Here is a 21,474-nt window from a genome sequence, read left to right on the forward strand (position 1 = left end):
TTTGACACGGTAAAAATGGTGGGTGTATAAAAAAATTCAAACAAAATCTTACCAACGTATACTGTGACTCAAGTCAATTGACAAATCTAGTACAGGCATCCAAGGAAATAGAAATCATCAAATCTATCAAATAACTATATGTAAGAAATTGAACTGAAATCCAGAAGTAATACTAGTCTGTTCTTCATCGATTCTTACCTAGTTATCGCTGTCAGTATATAGCTTTTCTTATTGGCTTCTGTATGACAACGGTTCCCGATTGATGGCCAGTAAGAAAATAACAACGAAGTCAACTTCCATTATCTCCATTAATCATTCAGTAACAAAAGCGTCGGCGAAATTTGGAATTGAAATTTCTACCACATTGTTCTTAATTAGTTCTGAATAACACTGGCTGCACGTCCTACAAAAATGAGAGTCAGAAAACTCAATTCAAGTGAACTGTCCAGATTGATAAACTCTTCAAGAAACTTTCTCAAGGATGATGCCTTTGCTAAAACCAAACAGCTTAAGCAAGTATTGCAGATAATTGCAGGTCAGCAAGAAACTCGAAGATGGATGTGGATATGAAAAACAAACTGAACATCTCTTCATTCATGCCTGATTCCTAAAATCCTAGCAGTAAGCTCCCACGTGACAATGGCCGCTGCATTTGCAGGAAAAGCTCTCACTAGTGTAGGGGCTAGTCCTGTGTAACATCCTCTAAGCCCGGTGTTCTTGTATATCTATGGAAGAGAAAAATGAGCAGGATCACGAGGATGTTCAGAAGCACATGACACAAGAGAAGAAAGTTGTATATGTACCGAAATAAGTATCTGAAATGGATTTCGAGTTGAACTTGTATCTGGTGTAGTTTGAATAATAGTTTTCGCCACATCTAGAGGTAGAACAGTCGACCAGAACTACCAAAATGAAGATTAACTGATTACGAGATGTTAGATTCAGATGCAATCTTATTCGACATGACAAATGTTTTACTTTGAAGTTTAATATTACAATTTCGGGTTAATTCTCCACTTATGGACTACATAGGCAGCGTGAATGAATATCATAAAAACAAATTAGGTGAAATAAGAGTCATATAAAGTGCACTTTCCAATTTGATATCATAATTTTGTTGAATACTTACAGCAACACCAGCAAGCCCTCCACTGGTTATGCCAATCCCAACATCCATCAACATCTTGGACTCTTGATTGTTAAGACCAGACGACGTGGAATTCAGTTGTGATTGCATATAGTAGCGGCTATATTCATAACAGCTGAAGAAAACTGAGTTTCCGATAGATTCTCTTAATAAAGTTGCAAAGCCTCCACGAAATAACCCATTAACCTGTCAAGGTTTCGTGTATCGACTGTCAGCATAAATTGAATTAGCTACTAAGTTAAGACAAAATGGAAGATTGATCATACCCCTTGGTTCTTGAACGTTTTAAGAGCACAATCAAGAGGACCAGTATATCTATCCTTCATTGGAACAAGTGAGTCAGTGCCTTGAACTTGCATCCTACACTGGAAAAGTTCCATGTCACAATATATTATATATGAAATAGCTCATCTTGATATTTCTGGCCGTGTCAGATACGGATACAAGTATCCAATGCACGGGTATCTATCGGATGCTCGAAATAACTTCAGTGGATATAATATGAAAATTTCGATATTTTCTGTAGTTGTGCTAGGTTTATAATCCAAACGGTAAATACCACTCGAAGTTTATGTCATTCACGGATAAATTTAGCAACGGCTGATCCAAAAGTTTTAAAAAATATCTAATAACGGCAGTAAAGTATTACATGCACATTGATGCCATATTTTTGGATTTGTTTGGTTGCCGCATCCAACATCTCGTAGGTATTGGATACCCATACATGTGAGAAATAGTTATATTCATCCTTTATCTGATTTACTTACTTTGACTAGCTCAGATGGGCACAATATGAAGCTGATAATAGCTCCGCCATAAGCAGCAGAAGGAATGATGACCTGGAGCTGAGGCTTACTGCTTTCTACTTCTCCCTAAACATGCACAATATGTATTCAATCACAAAATGATAAAAGAAAGGAACATTTACAAGTAAACAACTAACATGTGTATCCGCCTGAGTAACTGAAGTATAATGATTGATCAACGAGAAAGTACATAGTATGTCTAGTTTTCTTTTGATTGCAGAAATAACCTGAAGTGATTGCTTTGTTTGGGAATAAACACCAAACAGGATCGAACTTTCGAATGCCATCCCTAGAAAAGAAGAGGTTGCACCCCTGTAAAGACCTTTGACCTGTAAAATATAAGCTTATCTTGAGTTCGTGGCAATATAACTCGTAGTAGTACACAAGGCCTCCAAGTTACAAAAGAAAAACATTATGGCATGGTAAGACTACACTTAGCACCTCCAATATCATGTGTTCGTTCACTAAGCATGAAAATTGGTCTTACACAGTAACAAGATATCGATCTTTTCCGATCAGAAAATTTATACAAGAGTCAGTAATGCAATAAAATGGTACTTCATTCTAATTCACCGCTGGTGTGAAAAACTGTTGAGAATTTATGGTTTGTCACCGCACAAATATGTTACAAGGAGATGGAAGATACAATATTGAATGATGTCATATTTTCATATTAAATAAGATAATTAGGAGACCTTGCAAATAGCAAGTATAATGTTAGCCCCCTAACATCACCTTATGATGAGATCCGGCCGAGCAAAGCTAATGCTCAGGCCCATCCAGCTGAAAGAGGAACCCATCTGAACTGTTTTAAGTTTATACAAACTATTTTGCTTTCATTTTAGTTTTTTTTTTTTCTGACATAATGACTTTTGTTCCTCGGGATTTTTTTCTATTTCTCATTTTCTTGGAGTTGTAGTTAGGACAGCCTTTTGGAGGACATAACTTGCTATGTTTGGTATATACCTCGTTTAGCAAGTTTTAGCTTTTGAAGAATTTCCTATGGTGTTATCTACGGAAGACCTACAATGGTGAACACCAGATGATTCATGGAGTTTATATCAATCTCAAGACCAAAATATTTGACGTCCAAAAGGCTGTACTTCAATACTTGATACAGGCTTCAATACTCGATACAGGCCAAAAGATGCATAGCTATGATTTTTAGTAATTTCAAATGCCTTTCAACTCATATAAAGGCATTGGAGGGAGAAGAACTCTCGAACAAATTAGGGAACCACCATTTTGGGTTCCTCCAAAACTTGTTTCCTATTTCATCCACTACAAAAAAATAAAATAACGATAAGTACAAGAAGCGTACTCCCTCATTCTTCAGAATTCTACTTGTACAATGCAAAGCATTCTTGTACTTAATTCCATGAGTTTCAGTGTTGTGCTTTTGTAGCTTCACCTGACATGCATAAAATACAATGTGACTAAAATGCCATATAATCCCAGATCTCAAATCACCACATATGCTACCAAAAATTTTACATATATCATCAACATGTTTAGTGGATAATGTACGTAAAATATCTTTCAGATACGGCTAACTCAAGAAAGACAAGACGCATTATAGAATTTCATACTACATATTTTATAATTCTCATAAAAACTATATACCTAGAATTTCATGCTTCGATACAAAATGAAAGAGCAAAGCTTATAGATTTGTAACAAGAAAATGAAAGAATGGCAACAAACAAACGCAAGACACATGTATCAGGTTTTTGGGATTTTATCAGTGTTGGTCCGTCGATAATGACACTGCGATGTACTGCAAAGGAGACAGTTTCAGATTAGTAGTTTTATATTCTATATCTTTTATGGGCCTTATGATTTAAGGGTCGATTATTATGATCTTAATTGTTTAGAGATTGCAAATACTACAATTTAACTATCCATATATCACCAAACATTTTACCGAAAAACTACTAAATTGATTATAGCCATCAAACAAGCATGTGCCCGAAAGGCCTTTTGGATATCAGATAATAGCATTAGTTAAATATAACTTCTCTGTGGCATTTAATCAAACAACAAGTATGCTATTTCAGTCCATATTAAACACATAGCATTAGCAGCATAAAAGGGACCGAATTATCTCAAATTTTCAAGGGTTTTCAGTTAAATGTGTTTATAGACTAGTCAATAAAAGGGTTTAGGGTTTAGAGAGAGAAAGGACAGACCTTGACGGTGTCGAAGGGATGACCAACAATAACAGTAGCAACCCCAGCTGCTAAACCTGCTACATAATCCTTATAAGCGGAAGCATATGATGTTTCTGCCTTACCCATTTCCTTCTTTCTCTCTCTTCTTTCTCTCTCTAGTCAATCGCCATACCTTATTCTACTGTAAAAAAGAACAATGGCAATTCAAATCCGTGGCATTTTGCCAAATAGTAGTGATTTTCAGTGACAAATCCTTTTCCTACTGGCCAGTTGCAATCCCACTTTTCTTACACTCCACTTACACCGGACCGTAACCTTCAGTCCTTCAGTGGTGATATAGCCACTCAAAGGTGAGACCTACTACACGTGGAAAATTAAAATCAGCCGCTGAGATATTTTCGGGATCTGATACATGGACCTGGAGAGAGTTGATTGTCAAATAATGGTGGTCGATTTCATTTTTCTCTCCAGAGTCAGTATTGACTTCGGGTGGCCTATCATTTTCTTTTTTTCCTCAGTATTGGCACGGTTGGTGGTGAAAATACCCTTATTTAAATGAAGATGAATTGAAGAAATGTTCAGTGTCTTACATATTCCACCTAATGTTTCCTGTCGATTGAAGAGAGAGCTAAGAGCACTTTTCGTCTTCGAACATGGTGTGTGTCTCCTCTAATAACAAATAGAGACACAAGACATTATAGTATAACTATAAGCTATGCCAGGTTCAATCGACACGAAACTTGCATGTATAATTATACATAACTTTAAACTATAAATTACCAATAAAAAATGCTAATAGGGTAGATTCAATAGCATTCTTCTTCTTTTTTTTGTTAATAACTTTCATAAAATAAAACTTAAACGAGTACACTATTACAATACATATTAATTAAAAAAGAAGGAACAACTGTCCAAGATTTCGACTTCTTCTGCTTTCTCGCCCATTTTTTCAGAAGTCTACTAGTGTAGCTGAATTGCACATTGTCCATTCTACTCTTAGCTTCTCTGATCTTCTTTATATGAATGTTAGAGAACCAATAAATGGCCTTTCTCCGATCTTTGAGATGATTGATGAGGTTAATATTGTCGCTCTCTATCATAATGTTACTGTAATTATTCTTTTCAGCCCAGATGAGACCCTTTAAAATGGCAACAGCTTCTCCTTCTTCACTATTCCTTACTCTTTCCAGGGTCGCAGATGCTCCCATAAACTTTGAATCCGCGTTATGAACTATAATACCAATACCCGCGTTTTCCATCACAGAGATGAAAGATGCATCAACGTTGATCTTGACATAGGGTGCATTCTTCTTTTATTAGAAGTTTAGTTTAATTGTCAAATGATCCTTTAAATCTTACAAGTTTTCCTTATTCTAACACCTAAGGTACATTTCATAAAAAAAAAACAGCTAAGATACAAGTTCAACACATTTTGGAGAGATATATAGAATTCTTGGTTAAGTTGAGAATTGATAAGGGAATGAGGATTTCATAGACGCATTAACCAAGTTCGGTAGGAACACTTCCTCGAGTGCTCTGTGATGACTGTAATTACGTACAAAAACAACCATTTTGTTAAGTCACCTCTTATAATCACACTAAGACAATTTTCCTTACTAAAACAATTACCGTAATATGGTCATATTGACGGTATTAACCAACATGCCGAAGTGTTAAAGTTAGTCATGTATGAACTAAAAGCATAAGCACATGTAAATGCAAGCAAAAAGGCGAACGATAACTTAAAAGTATAGAAGAAAACCGAAAATTCATACATCACAAGAGAAGGGGGGAATAATAAAAACATACAAACCAAGAAACAAGCATATTGTGCTGATGAATTCTTCTATGTCTACTACCATAGTTGTTTTTCCGTGTTTACGATCGCACTTGCCGTATTTTTGTTGTATCAATACGACGCGACTTTTCGAAATCACTCTTTTACTATGGCACTTGCCATAACTTATGTTGTATCGGCACGGCCCAACTTTCCAAAAATGACTAAAATACCCTCTACCTAAAAAAAGTTCAGAGAAAGAGTCTGCAAAGAAAAAGGAAAGAAGAGAGATTAGAGAGAAAGAAAAGAAAAGTAAACGAAGGGCAATGAAGAAATTAAACGAAGTGCATGTGCTTTTCTTTGCCGTGATATTTTGTTTGTTAGGAGTATAAAATCACCGGCGAGTTTCTCCCCCAACCCATCTCTTACTATTTTTTCCCATCCACTTTCTCTCTCTCTCTCTCTAGCCCTTTGTTTCTCTCTCCCCGTCGGAGAGCGAAAGCAACGACGATAGCTCAAGCTTTCTCTCTCTACTATTCTATTCGCAATGCCTGCTCAGAAACGAGCAGCTTCTGAGATTCTCGAGGAGGATTCTGAACACCAAAGACATCATCATCTTCACCAACTCCGACAACAATCGGCAAGAGGAGTTAAAGATGAAGAAGAAGAAGAAGCAGAAGTAATCGACGAAGAAGAGGAACAAGAAGAAGAAGAAGAAGAGGAAGAAGAAGAAGAAGAGGGAAAGGAAGTTGGTGATGATGTAAAAGAGTCAAAAGACGAAGGAGCTGAAGAAGAAGAAGAGGATGATGATGATGATGGTGATGACGATGAAAAAGGAGGAGAAGGTATATAATCAGTTACAGATTTTGTTTAGGTTCTATTGAAATCGATTTCCTTGTTTATTTATTCATGATCTTTACTTAATTTCGTTCATAATTTCTCAGATTCTGATGGAAACCCTTCTAGTGATGGAAACAACGATGAGTATGCTTTCTGTTTACGTCTATCAATTTTTCTCTCTCTAACTCTTCATTATCCTTCTTCTCTGTTTATGTATGAGCATTATCGAGAGCTATCATGCCTTGTGGTCTGAGAAATGTTATATTTTACGATGTGGTTGATGAGATCTTATGAATTGTGTTGAAAATGGTAGAGTTCTTTGATTTTGTGACTCGAAATATGTTTGTTGCATGTCATAAGTTCAATTGGGATTCTTATAATCTGCTCGATTTTAATTTTTTTTTTGTTGCTTTAGCCAATATGATTTTCATGGGAATTCGATAAGCATTTATGAGTATCTATGATTCAATAGTTGAGATCGGATGGGAAGTGAATGAGCTTCAATTTGACTTGATTTTTAGCTGTAGATTTACCTATATTATGACTGTTTTTCATAATTCATTTCTTCCCAGAGGTTTTTTTTTTGCTTTAGCCAGTGTATTTTTCATGTTACGTTTACCTATATTATGACTGTTTCCCTATTGTTGTGCCAACCACACCATCACAATCCATGTGAGGAGGACATCCACGAGAGACTTATATCAGTCTGTCTTTGTAAACCAAGTCGATATATTTTTTGGTCACCCGTAACCTCTGGTCAGCTGTATAAAACACTTGCTAGGTCACCATTGTCTTTTCACAATAGGCTGTTACTATCCTGGAGAGGAAACATATAGGAACCTTTCAAGTTAATGAGTTTTGTTATGTGATTTCAAAGTTGACGAATGATTGGCTTTGATTACCTAGCTAGGTTTGCTTTTTGCGAGAAGCTAAGAATGAGCTGACTTTCGGGTCAAATAAGATTTGATATAAGAGTCACGGGCAAAAAAATTTGTATGTGCTAGGCCTCGACCGCTCAACGTGCTCAAAGGACTGCCAAGTGGAGACTTCTTGTTTATTAATGTTTGACAAGTAACATATATTTTAGTTGCATCTTCCAAGGACACTTCACATACTTGGGCATATAAACTTCATGATATACTGGAATTAGATGTGAAACACACAGCTAATGGTGTCATGTTAAGATAATATTTGCTATTAATGCCATAAGTGTCTAATTGTATATTTTATTAGTGATCTTCCTCTACATCGAAATTATCACTGTGAATTTCTATTTTGTGTATATAATGGATGTTTCTGTATGTTGTTCTTCTTCAGATATGTCTGTGTAAATTTGGCAGAAATACGCAAAGAAGTACAATGCCCAATATGCCTAGGTATGTTAGTTTCTGCGTCTTATTAACAATGTTATGCTGCTCGGAGTAAAACTATCATTCCTGAACATGAATTTGACGTGTCAGGGTAATTTGTACATCTAACTTGGATTGTACAGAGAAATACTGTCAAAAGAAGTTGTCTAGTAGTTCAAGTAATAAATTATGAAGTACTTATTCTTTGAGCAACTCCTATAACCGTCCATAAATGTAATTATGGAAATTAAGTTGTTCCAGTAAAAAGTCCCTAACTAACTTATGAGTATCATTCTCATGTATTATGGATGCATATCTGGGTATCGTTCCTTCAGCTAGTTTACTCGGATAATTGTTTTTCTTCTCTTTGTTTGAGATCTACCATAGAACGGTTGCCGGAAGTTAAACAGGCTATGTGCATTTTTCTTTTCCTTTTTGGTCATTACGTGGTACGGACTTGTGCACCAATGTGGCTGTTGCAGCTTCTTGTCTCAGTCGACAATTAAATTCTTCACCAATTAACTCCTGTGGCAGGTTTTTTGTGTGTTTCTGATATGTCCTTTGAAATCGGATGAAGGACCGACCATATGTAATCACATTGTTTGTACGGGAGATGCAATTTGTGATGCCAATCTCTAGCAAGCTTAAACTTTGGTCTTGATTGCCATCAATAATAGATATTTTGCATAAGTAGTGATGTCAATTACTTGACTTTGTATGATAAGTTGGGGAAATGTACCTTCATGTCACTTAAGTCAGATTAGTCTATCAAACTGAACTCATTTAATTCATCATTTAATATTATGTTTAGCTCTAGTATTGTTGCTATAAACAAGGGCTGACCCAAAAGGAAACTATGATACTTTAAAATTCTGTCTTTAGTAATAAAAGTTAGTTCAATTCCTACCTAAACTTAAAAAGAAACGAACTAGCTAAGATATGCACAAAGGAATTTAGGAACTTTGAATAGAGCAGAAATATTAATAATGGGAGAGAACAAAATATTATGAGATGGGTAGCAAGACTTTAATTAAGAATTGGTGATTCAGTTGGTGTGGCGCGGAGCCGCGGACTTACATTATTAACTGTGTACAGGAGACGGCGCTTGTATTTTATCATGATGAGTAATGTCATCACCAGGAACAGACATGAAACCCTCGATATGAGAACTCTGTAACATAAGTATTTTCTTGTTGATGTTTGAGTTCCTACAGCCGTATAGATGCATAATCTAGGACTCGTCTAACTACATGAGTTGCTGTCCAGTCTGTATTCTTGGTTATGTTTATTTGGCAGATTAAAGTCCATTTATTGATTGGTCCTGTAATGCTTTCAGGTATTATACGCAAGACAAGAACTGTGATGGAATGCCTTCATCGCTTCTGCAGGGAATGTATTGACAAATCAATGCGAATGGGGTATGTTACACAAAAGAGTCATTATTGTCTTTGTTGGTTAAAGAATATGGTCAATGTGTATGATGTACATCATTGGCGAGACTAATGATTAAAATGTTAAAAACTGATGGGCTGCAATGTGCATATACACTACCGTGTGCATACATCTGATTAAATATTAGATCAATGTTGTCTCACCAACCCTATTGATATGAAATGCTAATGTTGCGCAGAAATAATGAGTGCCCTTCTTGCCGTACTCACTGTGCAAGTCGTCGTTCTTTGAGGGATGATCCAAGATACGATGCCTTAATTGCGGCCCTATATCCAAATATCGACAAGTATGAAGAGGAGGTAGTAAGTTAACTGAATATACCTTCTTTTTTAAATTGAGAATTAATTATTGCAACTTTGCATATCGATACCATCTCATCCAGGAGGTTTTGGTAACAGGAACTTGCTTTTCACGAGGAGGAAAAGAATCGCAATAAGCAGGTCAGAACTCAGAACAAGACTAATTTTATATGCAGAAACTTTTGTTGTTAAATGGGGTGTGCGACCTACACCACAAATCAGTGCTAAACTGTCTTTAATCTCCTCAAGATCGATTATATGATTGCACAATATCTGAAAATGCAAAAGTTCACTTAAACAAACAGTAGGAGGGAATATTCTTTTAACATGTAATAACTTCTGACTCAAGAAAGAATAATCCATTTCCATAAAGACTTCATTTCTCAATAAGTTGTCATTTGCACAGTGACAATGTCTCAAACTAGTAACTGAGGAAAACAATATGAAAATGTTGGAGCATCTAAAATCTATGAATAAGAGTACCTGTCAGCGTTTAAAAGTTTATTTATATGCATATATGTGCATCTAAAATCAATTTTTGATACACAACATCGGGTGTTTTGGACTAATCCAAAGCCAACCTTGGAACTTTACCTGATATTCAGTTTTAATGGACAGATCCAAGCATCTATTGCTCAGACTGTGAGAAGACAATCAGAAGCACTTGTCAAGAGGCGCACGACAACTAAATCCACAGCAGCTGCATCTGTAAGGAGGTCGAGGAGGGGAAGAAGTAGGAGTAATCGAGGCATAGAAATGCATGGATCTGAAGAAGAACAAGAAGATGAAAATGATAATGATGGTGGAAGAGAATCATCTTCTGCTGACGAGAGATGTATAGATTTTAGGCAGAAAGGGCAAAAGCGATGGCCGGGAGCAGCTACAAATGGGGAAGGAGGTTACAATGAAACTGACAATTCCGTAATAAATAGGGAAAATACAGGCAGTCATTCTGGCCTTATTGGGACTCCAGAAGTTCTTGCTTGGGGTAAAGGTGGTACCCGAAGTCACACACGACATGGAAGTTTAAACGGTGGCAATGGGAAAAATGCACGGGGAAACCGTCTACAGAAGTTGGTTGACCACTTCCGCAACTCAGAAGAAAATGACAGTCAGGTATGAGAGAAATCTGTATTTCTTTCTTATTAGGCTTCGACCTATATTTTGACTCATGTGGTTCTTGTTTTCAGTTGGATGTACATCTCACACTAGTTCCTTTGGATGAACAAAGTATACGGAGTCTGGAGCAACCTTACCTTTGTTGTCGCCCGACATTGTCAATTAAGCACCTGTGTCAAGTAAGTCTTCTTCAACCACATGCTGCCTTTGTTTGGAGTAACTGTTTGACCACCTAATATAAGTGACGTAGGTAATCGGGCTTACCCCCAGTCCAAGCAGAAACCCCTCCTCCGCTTCTTTGTCTATATCCTCATTTTGTTGTGTTTATGGAACTTTAGTATAGGAGTAAAACAAACATATACTATCCACCTGAAAGGTCAAGGGTTCGAGGCACGCTGTCAATTAAAAGAAAAAAGAACATATATACTATCCACATAAAAATGTACGAAATGAGATTAGCCATTTTCGTTCGCTGACTGACTCCTAATGACTCGGCCAGCACTGGCTTCAGCCAGTGAGCTACCTTTGGCCTGGGAATCCACAACTCAAAATCAATTGGCAGCGAGTTGAGCGGGCCCTATATGTATACTTATTTGGCCATATGATAGTTCATGAGGAACTATTCTCAGATTTTCTTCATTTTAATGAAGGCCAGAGGTGTCCTCCCATTATCCAGTAATCATCTGAAAATGTTTTAGGTATTCTTGGTTATATGTGTGTTACTCTCAAATTCTCTTCAATTTGGTTATGAGCAAGAGGTCCTTGGGGAAATAGACATACTAATGCATGTTGTTGTCTCAGTTTATCGCTCTCCAGACATCGGCCCAAAGTGAAGATATTGATATCTTAGTGGTGAAAATGCCCCTTTTCAAACAAGATGAGAGTTATGGTTCAGCATTGAACCCTTCGTCAGCCACCAATTACATTGTCCCCAAGGTTGATCCCTCTGAAGACAATCTGAAGATACTGGATCCGGCAGAAACTCTGGCGGAGCTGCAAGAATACTGCACTGCTGGCCAAGGCCATTTGGTTCGATCCTGTCTCTATCTACAAATGAAACTCTGAACTCTGAACACCTTTATCTGTTTAATTTCAACCACCTATTTGACCTTCAACATTTTATTTTCCAGGTTCTCGCTTATAAACGGAAAATGCCGAGTTAAGCAATTGATGATAAGCTATACAATGTTGAAGAAGCCTTGCTTGTCGATGTCCTATTTTTTGAAACAAAACGGGTGTTATTTTCGCTCCGATAGACCTATAAATCTTCTACAACTGGGGGAAGTATTCTCCTGGAATCTGAGTTATTACAATCGAATGGGAGAAAGTGAGAAACACATTAAGTTATAGGACAATCATATATTAGCACATCAAAGTTGTTTGTATCTATACTTCAATTGATTGGAGGAGTCTTGTAGTTAACGCAACTCATGTTCTTGCTTTTTTTTCTCGGATTGTGCTGTTTTGTCCCCCCCCCCCCCCCCCCCCCCCCCCCTCCCACAAGGTTGAGGCGGGTTGAGAGTAGTCCAGTCCTCTTCTCTCCAAGGTTGATTCCTTTAACCCCCACCCACCCAGAACATGACCCCATCCCAACCATGTCCTCTTCTCTTCAAGGTTGATTCCTTTAACCCCCACCCACCCAGAACATGGTTGGGATGGGTTAGTTTTTCGTTTCCTCCTCCCCGAGGTTGAGGCGCGCTCAGCGCTTTTATACCTGAGGTTGGGGTGGGTTAATCTTGCGCTGTTATACCTGAGGTTGGGGTGGGTTAATCTTTCGTATCCTCGGGTTCAACCCTCTACCCAAGATTGAGATGGTTAGTCTTTCGTTTCCCCGGGAGGTTGAGGTGGTTCAGCTCTCTTCTCCCCAAGGTTGCCCTACTGTTTTACTGTTTTGTCGTCCTTTCTTCTTTTTCTTCGATTCCCCTTCACCTTTTCTTCATTTTCTCCGTGGTTGAGGTGGGTTCAGTTTCTTCCCAAGGTCAATTCCCCTTCCCTGGGGTTGAGGCGGGTTCAACACTACTGGTCAACATTTCTTCTGCTCCCCATGGTTGAGGCCGGCTCGGCCCTTCTACCCGAGGTTGAGAAAGGGCTGGTCTCTCCTCTTCTCCCCCCCGAGGTTGAGAAGGGTTTATTTTTCCTCTTCCCCACCAAGGTTGAGACAAATTCTAGCTGAACAAAAACTGAAGCCCCAAGAAAACGTGATTGGGTGTCTATAATCCTTTCTCAAGTTATTTCGACGATGTGTAATTCTCACCTCCTGTTTCTCATTTTTCCTAATTCAAACAAATGATCAGATGGAGCTGCATAAAACTGAGAAACCTTTATTTTTCATTACAATGACCACAAGAAGTGGTGAACATTCTAAAGATTACGACGACAAAAGCAGGGCCAGAGAGACCAGACTTCGAACCATTATACAAAAAAAAGAGAATTACATAAATCTCACAACAACACATGAAATTATAAAGAAAAGAGAATCACATGAATCTCACAACAACACATGAAATGTCATCTGTGCTTTGCTTACGAAGAGCTTCCTCCGCCAAGTGTTTCGCCGCCGCTTTTGGTTCCTTGATATCTCGGATTGAATCCACTGCCTCTTGGTTTGACATCACCTAAACCAGTATTTTATAAACTTAGCTACCAAAAACAACATACATATATATGTTACATAAGAGGGAGAAGACTAATTACCACCCACAATCCGTCGCTACCCAATATGAAGAACTCAGTATCTTCATCAATCATCTCTACTACAACATCTGGTTCTGAACTCAAATGTTCTTTCAAACTTTTATCACCAAAAGCTCTCGAAACAGCTAACTGCCCATCTACTCTAGAAACATCCCCTGAAAAATCGAATTTAAAAACATCAGATTAACTATTAGTACATTCCAGATCAGTTCATAAAGGCAGCTTAATTACCTGGAAGTTTCAATACGAAACCTCCTCTTTCTTCAACTTCTTTCCGCTCTTTACTTGGTTCATGATCGACAGATAACTGTTTTGCAACACCATTCTTGCAGATAACAGCTCTAGAGTCTCCAATATTTGCTACTACTAGCTTCTGACCGTTTATCAGTATTGCAGTTACAGCCGTCGATCCTCCTTTTCCTAAATCGACTGCTTTCTCCAATATTGTGTCATCGGTTATATGGTAGGCTCTCTTGATTGCATTCTCCGTGTGCGTCCAGAAATCAGGCTGCAGGTATAAAAAACTGTACTTAGAAGGGCTTCAGTTCTTCTAGAGAAAATCGGGTTCCAAAACGTATGTACTTAAACCGCCCCTCACGGAAAGCTACCATTGCACTTGAATCCACAACCCAACAGATAACCTATCCAAGTGTTGTGCTCTTCTAATATGTTAATGTACATTACATCCATTGCATTACCAAATAGGCTTTGCACGGGCATTTCAGTCAGATCCTCCTCCTCTAGTACCACACTCGGTGTCTTTAACTCAAGTAGTATCTTACAATTTCTAAAGCCTACTGGGTTTAGTAGTAACATTTGTATGTCAGTTTTGGGAGACGGTTTTCTATTGCACTATGTGATCTTCGGTTGATAAGTAACATATGTATCTCTCCACTTGGGAGACCAGGGTTTGAGGCTTTTGTTGCACTATGTGGCATGTGGGTAAAGTGTGGGGGCCATTGGGCCCTACATGAGGTGGGGGGCTCATTGGGTGATAGTCTCACATCGCTCGCGAGTGTTTGGAGCATGGACTATAGGTGAATGCTCAAGCTAAGTGTCTAGGACTTTTGGGTGGGCTCATGGAGCCTTCGCTAGGAACAAAACCTTGTACATGTGGGCCTTGAGGTGTTAAAAGTAGGGAACATATCCATAATTGGTAAGGCTTGGGTCGTCACAAGTGGTATCAGAGTCGAGGACGCCTCTTCGCTGAGGGTGGGAGATTGTGATAGTCCCACATCACTCGCGAGAGTGTTCGGAACCTGGACTATAGGTGAACGCTCAAGCATAAGAGGCCTTTTGTGTGGGTTCGTGGAGCCTTCACCAAAAACAAAACAAAACTCGTCCGAATGGGACTAGGTTTGAAGTGGGTTTGAAGTGTCAAAAGTGGGCCAATATCGATAACTTCTACAGCGGAAAATGGGCCCCATAGGTGCGGCCATTGGTCCTTGTCATCATTCCTCTTAAAAAGATAAAATTTTACTACTATTTCCATTTTATAAGAAAAGTAAATGAAAAAGGCAAGAAGTTATGGTAAATTTTTTACCTCATTCAAGATGTTGTCGAATAGATGTGAGCAAAGGTAATTAGGGACATCATGACCTAAATGACCATCAAATATAGCAAATAAACCCAACTCATTCTCATCATCTACTTTTTTGAATTTTGCAACTATGAAATCTTCCATTGGATGATGTGATTGTCCTTTCACCAAGTGGAAACCATGAGTTAAATGTTTTCCTAACATTTTGCTCTTTCCTTTCCCACCTGTTTCTGGTGATGTTGATGAACCAAAACCAGCTTTTTCCTACAAAAATTTCAACATTTTTTAATCCCAAAACTATGAGTTAAATGCTTTCCCAACATTTTACAACTTTGGGGTTTTTATTAACCTTTCATTTTTAAGTGTTTGGTGTCTATAATTCCGAAAATGTTTAACTTAACACAAACTTGAATTAAAATTTGGTTTCAACAATTAAAAATCAAAACTAAAACTTCATTCTTACTTAATCATCCAAATTTTGATATCAAATGAGAATAAGTATTGTCAATTATGATATATATCTCTATTGAAGAAAACCCACTTAACAAAAATGTAAATCAAAGAATACCCAAACTCAAAAAAGATGATGAGAAGAATTTAATTACCTTAATTTTGTGAAGGATTTCTTTTCCGGTCATATCTATCTATCTCTGTTAGGTAAATCTGATCTTCTGTTAAATAACGGCAACTCAGACAGAAAGATTGAGAGAGAAAGAAAACAAGTGCATAGAGAGAGAGAGAAAGAAACAGGTGTCTATGTAATCTAGCTTCACCATTGACAGGTCATATCTCTTTACATGATACGCGTGGCACCATAGATTGCCCAGACCGACCAAGGGTGGAAAAGTTATATGCCCCATTGAAGTGGTTGACACCATAGATTTGCCCAGACCGACCAAGGGTGGGATAGTTATATGGGCCATTGAAGTGGTTGAGGATTTCTTCTTTTTTGTTGAAGAGTGGTTAAGGGTGCTGATATCAATTAGAAAAGATCTATCCTCAACAAAAAAAAATAAAAAAATCGAAAAGATCTAATGTCACAAATTTGATACCCCCTACAAACTAGATGTCTGCCTTTTATTTATTTGTGTTAAAACGTACTCGAGTTATATATAGGTGCTCAGGCTTCATAAGTGTCTAAGTTCTTTTATTTGAATTTTCGCCACGGACCAGTTCCGTATGTCAGTGTGGCTAAAGCAAGTATAATGTCGGTGACAACTTAGGATTGAGAAGTGTTCCATCATTTTAACACTATTTCATTATAGATTTCTCTGTTCTCCAAGGACAGGGGTGGGCAGCCAACCCGATCAAACAAAGTCGCTTGATCCTACGATCTCCTTCCACTTCCGCCGAAAACTTAGCCAAACCCATATTGATTGGTTTTTTATTACTCTACCTAATCTAGTGGGCAATCAATTGTTGGTCAACCTCATTAAATTGTAGTGCTTGTAAAATGGATCTCTAAGTGGTCTCTTTCCTATTTGGCCAATTAGACACACTCTATTGCAAAACCTTCTCCAATGCAACACTCAAAGTCTAAAAGCCTATATTTTAGTTAAAAAGTAATTGATTTACTTATGTGGCACTTAGAGATCCTCAAGAGGACACTCTAAATTTAGAAGGTCCTCTTAAGGATCTCTAAAATAAATCTTGACACATCACTTTAGAGATTCATGTTGAGTTCTCCATTGGAGATGAAGAAATTTAAAGAAAAACTCTAAAAAAATCCTATACGACACTCTAAGATTTAAAGTTTGAGTGTCGCATTGGGGATGCTAAAAGTTTGTTGGGGTATGCATCTTTAGTTTTCAATTCTGAGATAATGTAACAAACAAACAAAAAAATTTTCTAAGATAATGTGATATTTAATTAGCGGGTGCTTCTAAAGGCACTGGGCCAAAAGGTTGTTAGCATCTTGAAATTTTATGGATTCGGGTCAATGTCCATTGACCCGAGTTCTCTATAAGCACCAGTTTTTAATGTGGGTGACGTTCACCTTCGTTTGCTTCTTCCATCTTCTTCTTCCAAAACAAAAGGAATCTCAATTCATTTTTCTTCCCAAACAAAACCCTAGAAAAGAGTGCAACATTCTCCGACGATGGATCACCTTGTCCGGGGAACTCTCAGTCTTGAAGGGATCACCTTGTCCGTCAAGGTCTGAAAGGTAACGGACTAGGTTGTCCTTTCAGACATGGACGAACAACCTGATCCGTTCATTGCTGAGAGAGGCCCAGGACTGAGCAGTCTGTTCCATCATGAAGATTTTTGAGCAGAGGGTTACGAGATACTATTAACATCCTCAATCAATCAAACAACAAATTAATCCAAAAAAATCATAAAAGTTAGGGTTTTTGAACCAACCTTGATGGAGCAAATGTGGATTGATTTCTACTTCGTCTGCACCAAATGATGGATGATACTAACACTTAGAGAGTGAAATGACTGATTGAAAAGCAAAATTTGAGAGAAATTCGTGAGATTATGAGTGATTCCGTGAGTAGAAGTTCGGTTTTGAAAGCTTATAGAAAGAGAAAGTTTGAAATTCTCAATTTGGTTCAGATTTTGTGAGAGATTGATGGAGTTAGGGTTAACTCCACTTTGACCGGTGTCTACATAGGTATACGGTTCATGATTCGCAGTCCGAAGTCAACGAAGCAAAAGTAGATACTAGAGCTCGCACTAGTGAGGAAAGCGTAGTAAAAGCCATTTTATTTGCCATTCGTTGAGCGTTTGTTTATAAATACATTCACGTCATCATAGAAAGCCACAGCGAAAGTCTAATCCATCATCTTTAAAACCCCAGAAAAGAAAGATCAACTGACAATCTATTACCTACATCCAGCGCATTAAAGCATTCATGCAACTCCTCACCAACATTCAGTTTTCATACATGGCCATTAGAAAAACAAAAATCAAATTATTAAATTCGACCTTTTATTGACATCTCCTGTGTTCTCAAAGAATGTCTACAAAAGCGACAAAAGGGTATAGGTATTCATAAGTTTGATTTACATACAAAAATAAATTGTCCCCACTTTCTCTACCAAGATGGTGATGGTAATAAAAACTGCCATGTTAAATTATAAAATTCTTCTTCCGAAAGTGGTGATGTCGTTGAACTACCACTTCCACTTACCCTCCTCTCTTGTTCCCTTCTTATTTCGAGAAGAAGCTATGTCCTCCAAGTTTTTCAGCACAGCTTTTCCAAGATCCACCAACTTTTGCGAAAAAAAAAAAGATACCCGCCCGTATCTGTTTTATTTACTATATCAATCAGAGCCTGTAAAAAAAGAGCAACTCGTTAACCATTTAAGATGATTTGAAGATGATAATATTCTGACTTAATCGAGTCAATACCTCGTAGTCCAATCCTGCAACCTGTGAGTTCTTTTTTTTTACATTATATTTTTTCATAGTCCGCATTGTACTATTGAAGAAATGAAAACAGAATTTATCAATCTTTGCTTCATCCTGTTTCACCTTTTAAAAGCATCGGGAATCTGGTGGTCATAATAAAGTCGGTCGGGGATCAACAAACAAATCATCAAGAAAATGTCAAAGAAAGTTAAGATGAGATCCGACTTGCTAAACCTTTATCAATTCAATAGCAACATCATCTAATAAGCAGTCTTGAGCACATCAAGTACTTCCTAAACAAGAAAAGGAAACATAAAGTTATTATAAAATATTCAGTAAAAGTTATGATTTGAGAAATTACTAGTAGTATCTAAAGTAGTATAACCTTGGAGATATGAATTAGTGTTTGTAAATCTTCCAACTCTTTGGTAGCAGCATAGTTTGCAGATAAAGTAATCGAATACAGCTTCGAATAAAGAGAGACCAGAAGACTCTCTTTCAACAAAAAAAAAAAAAGAGACCAGAAGACTCCTCTTCAGTTCTCTTCACTTTACCTGGCAAATCCTTCCAAACAGTCATTTCCTTTAAGAAAATATCCCTGAAAGACAATTTAACACCAGTCGATGATGTTATGAATAAATCGTACTTTAAAAAAGGAGAAGGCCAAGATAAGAAATGAAACCTATTGTTGTTGAAGGATAAAGAGAAAGATACCTTTTAGGTTTCAAGGAATTGACAATATGTTTATTTACAAATAGAGGATGAGAGATCAAGGAAGACCATTTTTTGTTTACAAATTTGGATCTTTCTAAGCTTTTCTTCTTATGCATTCGTGATAAAATTTCATCAAGAAGATCATAATTAAAGTTTACAAGGAAGGCCGTCGACATTTTTTGCAATCTGCACACAACAATATTGTTATACCGTGAAAGTGCAGTTTCAGAATTTATTGAACTTATGTATAAAATAAAGGTAGTTTAGATGGGCTTTAGGACCCTTTATGATGATGGCCTTTAGGGGTTCATCACGTCTTAAAGATCAGACAGTTTTTTTTTTTTTTTGACCTAGTGAAACCAAATTTCATTCATAAGTGAATTAATCACAATGTTACAAGGATGATATTTTATTCCTTTGAGAATTACATGAGAGTTACATACGTTCAAATGCAAAGGGCCTCATGAAGGGAAAGGAATGGGACTAGACGCAGACACAATGATTCTAAAGATCGAGGATTAAAGACCCTAAAGGTCGACAAAAAGATCCTATAGATCGTGAAAAAAGACCCTAAAGGTCGACAAAAAAGATCCTGAAGATCGAGAATGAAAAACCCTACAGATCGACAACAAGAAAATTACAACAATGAAATCTAATACAAATAAAATTGAAACAACTAAGAAATTTATCTTCTTGAGCGGAGATAAATCCGTCTTTCTTTTCTTTTCACCTTCATTGAAAATTCAAATCGGTATTGTTATATGATTTCCATTTTTCTTCCTTTTCTGTATGACATCTTCGATTTGATGAAATTGAAGAAGAAGCTCATGAAGAACGAAGAACCATCATCATCCCATATACCTCTTTACCCCTGGAAAAAGATGAAGAAAAAACAAAAGAAAAACTTTATTAATACTAAAAAAGAGGAATTCTCCTTCAAAAATGAAGGAGGTTCCGGCCTAACTGTCAGAAAACAACGTTAACGATGATACCCTGTAGAAACTCTCTAGAAAATGGTTTTAGATGTAGAGAGAAAAAAAGCAGGGGATCAGACAGTTATAGTGCTTATTTAATTCATGAATCTTGATGTAACTTTGCATTATCGCTAAGTGACGTATCAATGTCTTGTAATAACTCTTGTAGTAGTACTGCTTTTGGTAATGATTACATCCCTAATTGTGTGATAACTCTTACTACCCTAAATTCTTCTTAGAGAGCCCCAATTTTCTCCCTCTCATAAACTAGGGTTAGGGCATCTTCCTAATTTAATGCATTGTTCTCCCTTAAACCAAATTAACAGTACACGTGAATCTCTCCCCAATGAGCATTACAGTAATATTAAATCGAACCTGAATTCGTGCTAACTTGAGAAATATGGTATTTAAATTCTAGGGTTTCAAATTTCAACATTATAATAAGGTAAATTTTGGAGGGTCTTTAGGAAAATAAAACAATAAATTCAAAGATGTAATTGAAGAACTTACAAGGGATGCTGGAAGTGGTTGCCATGGATCACCACGTTGACAAGGGTTCAATGGACAAGGGAAATAAATAAACCCTAATTTCACAAATTAGGAAAGGCAATTGATCTAGTTCAGGATAGGTTAACGGATAACCCGAATATCAATTGATCTAGTCCAAACGGATCATTCCAAACCGGTCCATTCAGTTTTCAAACTGAATACAGTCGAACGGTTTGGTTTGGTAAGTGGATGCCATTTTTTTAGGATTGTTTTCCAAATGGCCCCCAATTTTGTGACCAGCTTCCTGCCTGGCCCCGTAAATTAGCAAAAATACCAATACGGCCCTCATTGAAAGTCTGTTCGCAGACCTAGTGAACCAGATCTGGTTCACCAGATCTAGAGAGAGGGTTTTTTTTTTAAAAAAAAAATTACAGAGAAAGAGGAGAGAGAATTTTCTTTATTTTTTTTTATGTTTGAAGGTCGCTGACCGGAAAATTAGCCGGCCGTCGACCTTCACCGGAAAAGATGATGAGGTGGCATAGCAGATGATGTGGTAGAGAGAGAAAAAGAGATGGAGGAGAGAGAGTAACGGAAAGTTAAAGATAACTGAAAAAGGGGGCCACACGGGTATTTTTGCTAATCTAGGGGGCCAGACAGGAAGCTGGTCACAAAGTTGGGGGTCATTTGAGAAATAACCCATTTTTTTAAGAATCATTAAAACCACAAACCACTCACATTCAATTACT

General features: G+C 37.3%; 3 protein-coding genes and 2 long non-coding RNA genes across 6 annotated transcripts; 1 reads left to right on the forward strand and 4 right to left on the reverse strand.

Moving 5' to 3' along the window:
• Positions 1–4,649, reverse strand: MBAC1 (Mitochondrial substrate carrier family protein). The gene is made up of 8 exons (XM_086670693.1): positions 4,143–4,649; positions 3,275–3,364; positions 2,181–2,282; positions 1,915–2,019; positions 1,414–1,512; positions 1,130–1,333; positions 804–902; positions 1–725 (listed from the first exon to the last, which is right to left on the reverse strand). The coding sequence occupies exons 1-8, from the start codon at positions 4,248–4,250 to the stop codon at positions 591–593; spliced, it is 942 nt and encodes a 313-aa protein (XP_086526819.1). The 5' UTR covers positions 4,251–4,649; the 3' UTR covers positions 1–590.
• A 1,508-nt stretch (positions 4,650–6,157) lies between these two features.
• LOC147550767 (putative E3 ubiquitin-protein ligase RING1a) lies at positions 6,158–12,387 on the forward strand. 2 transcript variants are annotated; one of them, XM_086670526.1, is made up of 10 exons: positions 6,158–6,746; positions 6,846–6,885; positions 8,059–8,117; positions 9,427–9,508; positions 9,721–9,844; positions 9,941–9,982; positions 10,460–10,957; positions 11,032–11,139; positions 11,762–11,989; positions 12,091–12,387. In XM_086670526.1, exons 1-10 carry the CDS (start codon positions 6,449–6,451, stop codon positions 12,121–12,123), a joined length of 1,512 nt encoding a protein of 503 aa, XP_086526652.1. In that variant the 5' UTR covers positions 6,158–6,448; the 3' UTR covers positions 12,124–12,387. The 2 variants fall into 2 exon arrangements, with proteins under 2 accessions (XP_086526652.1, XP_086526653.1); XM_086670527.1 differs by having other exon boundaries at positions 6,179–6,746; positions 9,721–9,841.
• Positions 12,388–13,271: 884 nt separating this feature from the next.
• On the reverse strand, positions 13,272–16,010 carry LOC147550768 (putative protein phosphatase 2C 39). The gene is made up of 5 exons (XM_086667930.1): positions 15,800–16,010; positions 15,198–15,458; positions 13,886–14,162; positions 13,655–13,809; positions 13,272–13,575 (listed from the first exon to the last, which is right to left on the reverse strand). Exons 1-5 carry the CDS (start codon positions 15,830–15,832, stop codon positions 13,438–13,440), a joined length of 864 nt encoding a protein of 287 aa, XP_086524056.1. The 5' UTR covers positions 15,833–16,010; the 3' UTR covers positions 13,272–13,437.
• A 2,807-nt stretch (positions 16,011–18,817) lies between these two features.
• On the reverse strand, positions 18,818–19,424 carry LOC147550769 (uncharacterized). Its single transcript, XR_015238424.1, has 3 exons — positions 19,266–19,424; positions 18,937–19,149; positions 18,818–18,844 (listed from the first exon to the last, which is right to left on the reverse strand). It is a non-coding gene; the product is annotated as an uncharacterized LOC147550769 (long non-coding RNA).
• A 234-nt stretch (positions 19,425–19,658) lies between these two features.
• On the reverse strand, positions 19,659–20,805 carry LOC147550770 (uncharacterized). The gene is made up of 2 exons (XR_015238425.1): positions 20,750–20,805; positions 19,659–20,136 (listed from the first exon to the last, which is right to left on the reverse strand). It is a non-coding gene; the product is annotated as an uncharacterized LOC147550770 (long non-coding RNA).
• Between the last annotated feature and the right edge of the window lie 669 nt (positions 20,806–21,474).

Source organism: Eschscholzia californica, unplaced genomic scaffold (genome assembly GCF_041429995.1).
Source record: "Eschscholzia californica isolate CP2 unplaced genomic scaffold, dmEscCali1.0.p SCAF_3, whole genome shotgun sequence".
NCBI lineage: Eukaryota > Viridiplantae > Streptophyta > Magnoliopsida > Ranunculales > Papaveraceae > Eschscholzia > Eschscholzia californica.

Coding starts and splice junctions, on each gene's coding strand:
- LOC147550768 (XM_086667930.1), bottom strand. CDS start 15,832: ATGACCGGAAAAGAAATCCTTCACAAAATTAAG. Junction 13,810..13,885: donor TTTCGTATTGAAACTTCCAG/GTAATTAAGCTG, acceptor TCGATTTTTCAG/GGGATGTTTCTAGAGTAGAT. Junction 13,576..13,654: donor GTAGCGACGGATTGTGGGTG/GTAATTAGTCTT, acceptor ATACTGGTTTAG/GTGATGTCAAACCAAGAGGC.
- MBAC1 (XM_086670693.1), bottom strand. CDS start 4,250: ATGGGTAAGGCAGAAACATCATATGCTTCCGCTTATAAGGATTATGTA. Junction 1,513..1,914: donor GCCCATCTGAGCTAGTCAAA/GTAAGTAAATCA, acceptor GAACTTTTCCAG/TGTAGGATGCAAGTTCAAGG. Junction 726..803: donor CATTTCAGATACTTATTTCG/GTACATATACAA, acceptor TCTCTTCCATAG/ATATACAAGAACACCGGGCT.
- LOC147550767 (XM_086670526.1), top strand. CDS start 6,449: ATGCCTGCTCAGAAACGAGCAGCTTCTGAGATTCTCGAGGAGGATTCT. Junction 9,509..9,720: donor GACAAATCAATGCGAATGGG/GTATGTTACACA, acceptor AATGTTGCGCAG/AAATAATGAGTGCCCTTCTT. Junction 10,958..11,031: donor CAGAAGAAAATGACAGTCAG/GTATGAGAGAAA, acceptor TCTTGTTTTCAG/TTGGATGTACATCTCACACT.